This window comes from Equus quagga, chromosome 3, assembly GCF_021613505.1.
Source record: "Equus quagga isolate Etosha38 chromosome 3, UCLA_HA_Equagga_1.0, whole genome shotgun sequence".
NCBI lineage: Eukaryota > Metazoa > Chordata > Mammalia > Perissodactyla > Equidae > Equus > Equus quagga.
The window spans coordinates 112908033-112917558 of record NC_060269.1 but is presented as its reverse complement, the minus strand read 5'-3'; the positions used below and the strand labels follow the sequence as shown (position 1 = coordinate 112917558).

The following is a 9526-nucleotide window of genomic DNA, read 5'->3' as shown; positions in this document are numbered from 1 at the left end:
AGGAATGGGAGCAGGGTTGGCCCATTTTATTATTACTCCCAGTGACCCACTTACAGAATTTCTGTTTCCTGCCTCTCAAATTTAGGTTTACTAGATTACTATAATTAGTTCCCCAGGAGTTGTGTGGAGGTTGCTACCCCCAGGATACACAGTAGGAGATGCATTGAATTTGAAATTCTCTCACTATCATTTGGTCACGTTGGGCTTTTCATGGCAGTAGACCAGCTGGCAAAGAAAAGAGTTACTATACCAGTGGGAGTAATCAACTGTGATTAGCAAAAGAATCTGGGATTGCTGCTACACAAAAGCAGTAGGGAGGAAGAAGTAGGGAATCCAAAGAATTCGGTTGGGTTTATCTTGGTGTTTTTGTACCCAGGGATAAGTTGAGCAGGCAATTACATGGTTAGGCTCATGGCCTAACCAGAACAAAGAAAATAAAGGCTGAGGGTCCAGGTTACCCCACTGGGGAAACAACATAGATCAGCTGATGTGCTGGCCAAGGGTGAAAGGAAGTTAGAATGGATCATGGAGGAGGGAGTGAACGAGTACAAGGATGGTCTTGGCTTCAGTGTAGCAGTGGGGACTGAAGCTTATTCCACTAACTTTCTTATTTTAGGTCCTTGCAGAGATTGTGGGTGGCCATCATTTTGAAAGGGCCTCTGTGAAGGACTAGATTTAACCAAGGGCACAAGCAGATACGAGTGGTACAAGGAGCAGGCTGAATGGACAGCCTCTGTGTCTTTCTGTCACTGCTTCAAATCCTTTCAGCCTCTTATTCCAACCACCGCTGCAGCACCTGTTCTGAACAGAGTTTGACGAGCTTTGGGCAAGCACGCCATGACAGCACCTCTCCTCTTACTTCCTGCCTCAGGACTTTTCTGGTGTGGGAGTCAGCTTGGCATTCACAATAGTGCAATTTGGAAGTGTGGAGTAATTAATGTCCAGGGGCATTAACATTTGATCAAAGATGGGCAGGAGCTGACAGAGGACAGAGCTTTCAGTGGACAGTTTTGAGACTCATCTCTTGAAGTTTGGTCCTAAGGAATCAAGAACACATTAAAATGTGGTGATGACCAACTCAATAACACATCCTTAAATTGCCTCTCCCTCTTCCTTGTGTTACTTCCCCTGCCCCTTCTCTCACTCTTGCTCCCTGGTATAAAAGCCCTAAATAAACTACTGCACATAAGTCTTTGTTTCAGCCTCTACTTTTGGGGGAATCCACGAGGGGAGAGGAGAATTTAATTTTTGGACATATAAGTTTGAGATGCCTAACAGACATCCAAGTGGAAATATTGAGGAGGCAGTGGATACATAAATCTTGGGTTCTGGGAAGAAGTCCAGGCTTCTGAAATGCAATTCACTTCTCAACTTTGAAGAGGACTGTAAATACATAGGTTAAAAAAAAAAAAAGAATAAGACAGATAATAGGACAAAATAGCACATGCAATTGTCATATAGCATCCACAGTAAGCCTTCTGAGACCAAGCAGGAAGGACCTAAGGAGTCTTTGTAAAGATAGGACTAGATTCAGATCTTGCTATTAAAGAGGAAGTCATTCAATGAAATTAGAAAGCATTCCAAGTGGCATTGACGAGAACATATTGATCTCAGTAGCAAACAGGTCCCTACTATTTCTGCTGATTTTTCCACCAAACTGTATCTTCAGATAACCACTGAAAGATACTTTGCAGAGCTCATTTGTCCCTTTCTCAGTGAATCCATCCCTGAAAAAGTAAGTTACTTCCTCTTTTGCATTCCCATGGTGGTCTCCTTTTTTCTGCCTTTGCTGCTGGGTTTACCTTAGTAGATTGTAATTTATCCATCTATTTAATTCTGTCTCCCCAATGACAGTGTGTCCCCTTCTGAGTGGGATCCTTGTCTTTGTAGCTCCAGCACCTACACGGTGCCTGGCATAGAGGTGGCACTGTTTATCAAATAAATGAACGCTTGCCTGAAGGGATCTCTGCAGAACACTTGTGAAGGACTCCGTTGAGCAGGAGCAAAGAAATGGCTCCTTTGAATTCCCAGCACACTTATCTGACCTGTACCTCTCACTGGTCACTTATTTTGTCTTATTTTATATGTATTTGTATGTTTATCTTGTTTAGCCCTACCATGCTGTGAACATCCGCAGGGCAGGATTCATGTCTGAATCACCTCTGAACCTCGATCAAAGTGCCTGGCATAAAACAGGTGCCAAGAAGATAGAATAAATGAATCACTTGCCTTGCAACCAGCAACACTGGCATCATCTGTGCTCCTCAAACTTAAATGTGCATAGCCACCATCTTGTTAAGATGCAGATTCCCATTCAGTAGATTCGAGGTAAGAAGGAGAGGCTGCCTTTTCTAAGGAAGCGCCAGATGATGCCCAAGCAGCTGGTCCGCCGAACCACACTTTTGAATATCAAGGTTACTACATCAGTAGTTCTCGACCGTGGCTGCATATTAGAATCTTCTCGGAAGATATTAAAAGTACTGATGTCTGGGTCCCACGCCCCCTCCACCCCAGAGATTCTGATTTAACTCATTTAAACTCTCTATGCTAGAAGTAGCAAGGATCTAGAGTTAACAGAGCTTTACATATGCAAAAGAGAAAACACTTTATCGGATCTCTTCTTATATGACTTGCTAAAAATATCTGAATAAATAACTATTCTAGAGAAAGCAATATGCAGCACCAAATCCCCAGGCAGTCTCCGAGTGACAGAGGCCCCGCCCCTGCCTGCCCTTGCCACGCCCCTCCGGCGAGAGCTGGCCCCCGCTTTGCCACGCCCACCGCCGCCTCTCCTTCCTTCTCTACAGGGTCGACTTCCGGCGCGGAGGTTTGTCACGTGTCCGGATATGGGAAGTGGTGGCGGAACGGCCGCTTCCCGTTCACGGCTCAATTGAGGGGAGCGTCTCAGTAGTGGTGGTAGCGCTCGCCGCATCGCATCTCCATCTCGGAGGACCCGCCTCGGCACAGCCGGGCTCGGTCCGGCCTTGCGGTAAGCCTTGGGCCGCGGCTGCCCGGTGGTCCCGGCGGCGGCGGGCAGACGAGCGGACAGGCGGGCGCCAAGGTCTAAGGCGGCTCCTCAGTCCCACTGCTGGCTCAGCGCCCAGCACTGGGCACCGCTCCCTCCGCCATCAGGCCGCCTTTCTCTTCCCTGCCCTTCTGGGTAAGGCGCAGAGTCGGGTCGGAGTATCCCCCAGCCCCTTGGTGTCTTGGGCACCGGGAGGGCAGTCCTCACGCATCCCTTTCCGGTTCCGCCCATAGGAACCAGATTTCATTTGCAAAAAAAAAGAAAAACGACGCTGATCATTTGCTCTTTGGCGTGGACCAGGAGAGGAGGGCGTGACGATGCCTTCCCCTTCTTTGTCCAAATCCACATTTTCTTTTAAATTTCTCAGGTGCATTTCCCTGTCTCTGCACAGTTTTCTGGATGGCAGTTCTCCACGCGCTAAGATGTCTCAATAGCATACAGGGCCCAATCCACACGGGCACTGACACTGACAGGTTGTTTGTCACGCAGTGGAATGATCTAAATGAATTTAAAGAAACAAGAACCAACACAGTATTGTGGCTGACTGCCTTTGGAACGTAGTCAGACGTGGTTCTTAAACCTGGGAGATAGTTTTAGAGGACCTCTAGTGATATATTCACTGACTTACAAAAAAGTAAAGACTGGCGAGTTAATCTCTCCATCCTTGGAATGTAAATGCCCTTGGCGGCGTAGCTCTTCCTGTTTTCATGAACATGTCTGTCATGTTCACCCTTGTAACCTAGAAAGTGCCTAGTACTTAGTGGGCATCAATATTTGCTGAATCAGTGAGGATCACATAGTGCTTTTCATTATGCCTAACTCCTTTGTGAGGTATGCCCAGTCCTGTCTTGTTTTGCTACTTACCATACAGTCAGTGGTTGCTTTTGATCGAAGAGGGACTGTGTGGTAGATACTGGCTACTATTAGTCATTCATTTGACCAGTTTTTACTAGTCAGTTCAGGTTACCTCAAGAGGTATTTGTTGAGTACCTACTAAAAAAGCACACAACGCCGTGCTACAGTACCTGTCTCCCCCACCTGTCTTTCAGGAAAGTTCTTGAGATCCAGGAGCTTATGATCTCATGAACCAATTAGTGCTTGTTTAGTAAATACAATCAATGCTATAGCAATTGAGAGGAGAGATCAGTTTGGATGGAGATCTTTATTGAATCAACTTCATATAAACCATGAAGTGTAATTAGAGTTTAGATAGTTGCTATTCCCTGCCTGGAAAAGCACCTAAGCAAAGATTTAAAGAGCGAATGAACAGAGGGTGTGGACTGGAAAGTTTGTATTTGGGAACATTAGGTAAGTGTTGAGCAAGGGCATGTTGTGATGAAAGCTATATTTTCATGTTGTTTGTTTGTCAAGGGTTTGGGGGTTGTGGAAGCTTGCAAGGAGCTAACCAGATGCAGTAGTGTTAAATAGGTATAGTTGATGTGAGCCTGGTTTAGTGTGTTGATGGTGAGATGAGAAAGGAAGGATAAATTATGTGTAGATGAGGGGATATCAAGAGAATGTGGTAGCAGAGTTCATGTTGACAATGGAGGAGGAGAATCAAATATGACAGATTTTGAACTTGGGCCGTTGCTTACGGATGTGAGAGTTGGGAAGGGGGAGCCTTAGGGAAGCTATAGTTGTCATGTTATTTGGTGTTATCACTTTGGTTAATTTATTAAATACCTGCTATGTCTTTACCAAGTTATAAGAATACAAAGATGAGTAAGACATAGTCCTTGTCTACAGGAGCTACTTTTAATAAGGGAGAGAATACAACTGGCTAGAAAACATGGTTTATAAGCGCTGTGTTAGCAGCGAAGAGGGGAAATGTTAGAGAAGTAGAACAGTAATTATTCTTTTTGTTGGGTGACTGCTTCACAGAAGAGGGACGTTTTAGCAGGATCTTGAGGGATGCGTTGGAATTTCCTGGGGAGAAAAGAATTCTGAGAAGAGGAAATTGCATGCCCAGAGATAGAAAAGTAAACCGGCCAGTATCCTGTGTGGCTTGGGCATAGGATGGAGTAGAGCTTTTAACACAGTGTATAGGCCTGAGAACATAATAAGGGATTAGTAACATGGACATTTGGTAATAGGCAGAATGGAGGTTAAGATGGCTGAAGATGTAGAGAGATGGAGAAGAAAGCTATTGGGAAACATTCTACCTCATGGCTTCTGTAGTCTCTGCAGGGTAGATGGTGAAGTCATTTGCAGAGCAGAAGGAAGCTGACACTAGAGTTGGGGGTTGAAGGAGGGAAATAAGGATTTGCAACAACACCGATGGGAAGTAGGAAGAGAAATTATCAAAGGAAGTGTTAAAGAATTGCTGAGCAACACTGAAAGTCTAGCGCTGACTGGATTTAGATTCTTGTAATGAATGCAATGAACATGGATATGTGACCTTCTTAAGTGGCATATGGTAGCCCAAGAAAAGTGGAGAAAAAATACAGGTATGGAGATTGATGAACAGGGTGAACTGGGCTACAAAGATAATTGAAGGAGATAGTGTGGGTGTAGGGAAGTGAACGCTGCCTGTAGGCTAGGTTGGAAAAGAAATTAAGCTTGGCAAGATCAGATAGACTAAGAAAACAGTAGGGGACAGAAGTAGGGGATGGTCAGAAGATTAGAGGCTGAGATGAAATAAAAGAGGGATGGAAGTGGGAAGATGTGATTTATATATGTATATATACACACACACAGAAGATGTGAATATATATAATATATAGTATATGTATATATTATACTATATATAATATATAGTATATATACATACATATATATTCAGAAATAAAATTGAAAAGAGATTTTTTTAAATGTTTAACTTAAGTTGATATTTGAAAAAAGGTGTTGAATTAGATGAGAAAAAGGAGGTAAGTGGAAACCTATTTTCTAATAACAGCTTTATTGGGATATAATTAATATACCGTAAAATTCACCAAGTGTATAATTCGGTGGTTTTTAGTATATCCACAAGGTTATACAACCATCACTACTATCTAATTCAAGGACATTTTCATCACCCCAGAAAGACACACCATATGCATTAGTAGGTGCTACCCATTTCTCCTTGCCCCCAGCCCCTGGCAACCACAAATCATCATCTCTGGATTTGTCTACTCTGGGCATTTCATATAAATGGAATCATAAAATATGTGGTTCTTTGTAACTAGCTTCTTTCACTTCTTTCACTTTCTTCACTTGAAAAGTATTTTCAAGATCCATTGGTTTTGTAGCATGTATAAGTACTTTGTCTCCTTTTTATGGCCAAATAATATTCCATTGTATAGATATACTTTATTTTGTTGTGTCATTTCATTAGTTGATGAACATTGGAGCTGTTTGCTGTGTGAACATTCATGTACAAGTTTTTGCGTGGATATGTGTTTTCCGTTCTCTTGAGTATATATATACCTAGGAGTGGAATGGCTGGGTCATATGCTGCCTCCATATTTAACTTTTTGATGAACTGCCAAACTGTTTCCAAAGTGGCTGCACCATTTTACAGTCACCAATGCTTGTCGTTTTAATTTTAGCCATCCTAGTGGGTATAAAGTGGTAGATATCTCATTGTGATTTTGATTTGTATTTCCCTAATGGTTAGTGATGTTGAGTGTCTTTTCATGTGCTTATTGGCCATTTGTATATCTTCTTTGGAGAAATATCTATTCAGATCCTTTCTCAGTTTTTAATTGGGTTGTTTTTTGTTGAATGGTAAAAGTTCTTTATATAGGAAATTTATATTTAAAGATTGAACATGGAAGGTATTACTTTTTTATTTTATAAAGAGCTCTTTCAAACCAATAAGATGAAGAGGCTAAAAGACAAACAGAAAATTTACAAATACATATTTCAACATAGCTACTATTCAAAAAATACAGACTTATAGAAGAAGACATTCTACTCATGTATAAATAAACTCAAATAGGCAAAGAAATAGCTTGCAGATTTTATGTAGAATTGGTGAGGGTGCAGGGACTAAGGTACCCTTATAAAATGCTGGTGGGATGGCGTGTTGACACAATATTTCTGGGAAGGACAGTTGGAAAATGTGTATCAAAAGCTTTGAAATTAAACAGTATTCTTGGACCTAGCATCTCCTTTCTTGGGAAATTATTGCAAAGAAAATATCAGACAACTATATGGGGATATAGATGAAAAATTTTGTTAGTTAAAGAAATGGGCAGTAGAAGCAAAGTAGGCCTTTTTCAGGGGAGGATTAACAGAGAAAGTGCACTGGAGAAAAAAATGTTGTCAACAAGGAAACTTTTACAACTTAATTACTGATAGCTATTAATGGGTTTTCTTCCAAACACTCAAAAACCATTGAATAAAAAGGAATGATTAGGATCACCAAAGGAAAAAAAGATTGACCATGCCGTTTTAATTTTTTTTTCCCTCACTCTTTTTTTTTTGTATTACATTTGGTGAGCACTTCCAAAGATTTTAGAGTTTGGTGACACTGGTTCTCTAATTTCTTTTCCAAACATACAGCTTTTTATTTTTATGAGGTAGGTGTATTAATATATTAAATCATTCTTCCTATGCTTATTAGCCATAAATAAGATCATTTTTAAATCATAAATGGAACAATGTAAGATAGAATGATTTTGAGAATGAGCTTAATATCTGTACTCTGAATTTTTTCAGCTGAGTAAAGATGACAGCAATCAAGCATGCATTACAGAGAGACATTTTTACACCAAACGATGAGCGCCTGCTGAGTATTGTCAATGTCTGCAAAGCAGGAAAAAAGAAAAAGAACTGTTTTTTATGCGCCACAGGTGAGTCTTTAGTAAGAAAAAGTTCTTGTTTGGCATTCTTTTATTCTTTTATTTCCTAGGGGACATTTCCTCCTTGTTTTAAATATTCGCACTGTCTCTATAATTGAAAAAACTGTTGGGCCAACAAATTCATTTTTTTTTAATTGTTTTAAATTAAACATTGAGTAGATACAAAAGAATTTCTGTAACATCTATGTAAGGTGTGAAGACTAACCATACAGTGAATGCTGTACACCCACCACCTGGTGGAAGGTTTCCATTACCTTTGAAGTCTCTTGTGTGCCCTTCCGTGGTCCCCTTCACTCCTCTCCCTCATTAAGTGATAGCTAGCATCTCGAATTTTGGGTTACTATTTCCTTGCTTTTCTTTATCATTTTACCCATATATTTATAATCTCAACTAATACATTGTTTAGTTTCGCATGTCTTTGAACTTTACATAAATTGAATCATAATGCGTGTGTTTGTGACTTTTTCCTCAACCTTATATTCCTGTTGGTGAGTTTTGTCGCCGTTCTTTCATGTAGCTGTAATTCTTTCGTTTTCACCGCTGTGTAGTATCCTACTCCATGAGAGGACCACAGCTTACTTACCCATCGTACTAGTGATGAACGCTAGGTTTGTTTCCAGTTTTGCTATTTAGACAGCACTTCTGTGAATGTGTTTCTCTCCTGGTGTACACAGGAAAGAATTTTCTCGGGTAGATAACGTAAGTGTGGAACTGCTGAGTTGTAGGCATCTGAATGCTCAACACGACTCTATTACCAAATGATTTTCGAAAGGAGTTGGACTGGTTTTCACTCCCACAAGCCACGTGTCTTTTGAGTTCTCCACGTCCTAGTCAAAACTTGGTTTTGACGTGTGGTTTTGACAAACTGTTGTTTCCGATCTGGTGGGTGTGAAATAGTATCTCACTGTGGTTTTAAATTTTGTTTCCCTAATTAATAATGAAATTGAGCATCTTTTTATGAATTTATTGGCCATTTAGTTTTCTTGTCTAAGAAATGTGCCTGTTGAAGCCTTTTGGCCATTTTTCCCTTGTGTTGGTTGCTGTTTTACTGATTTGTACAAGTTCTTTATATAATCTGGATACTAATCCTGTGTTGGTTATATGCATCCCAGTTTGTGGCTTGTGTATTTGCTTTTTATGCTGCCTTTTAATGAAATTTATAATATTAATGAAATCAAATTGATCAATCTGATCCTTTATGGCTTCCCCTTTTTTGTGTTATTTAAGATATCCTTCCCTACCCTGGAGTAATTACGGTATTCTCCCTTATTATCTTCTAAAAGTTGTATAATTTTGCCTTTCACATTTTAGCCTTTAATTAACCTGTGTAGCAATGAATGTGAGAATGTCTGTTTTGGGGTTCTCTCTTATATGTGGTTTTTATTTTGTCTTGTTTTGGTTCTTTATTCTTTCACCTAAATTTTAGAATCAGCTTGTCAAGTTGCAGATTTCATTGGGCTTTTGATCGGAATTGTTTTGATCTGTAGTTCAATTTGGAGAGAACTTACATTTTCATAATATTGAGTCTTCTTGTCTGTGGACATGGTGCCGTTTTCCATTTTATCTAGGTCTTCTCTAATGCCTTTCAATAAGTTTTATAGTTTTCAAGGCTTTGAATAAGTTGTATATAGTTTTAAAGATTTTGCACATATGTTGTATTTATTCCTAGGTATTTATTTATTCCTAGATTTTTTGATACTCTCATAAATGATAA

The 9526-nt window shown here is 40.3% G+C and overlaps 1 protein-coding gene across 1 annotated transcript in view; it reads left to right on the top strand.

Moving 5' to 3' along the window:
• Positions 1–2833: 2833 nt before the first annotated feature.
• The window catches only part of LOC124236829 (exocyst complex component 1), a 51139-nt gene continuing 44446 nt past the window's right edge, over positions 2834–9526 (top strand). The window contains exons 1-2 of the mRNA XM_046655768.1: positions 2834–2989; positions 7670–7803. Coding sequence (XP_046511724.1) covers positions 7680–7803 — 124 coding nt within the window. The 5' untranslated portion in view covers positions 2834–2989; positions 7670–7679. The remainder of the gene's footprint in view (positions 2990–7669; positions 7804–9526) is intronic.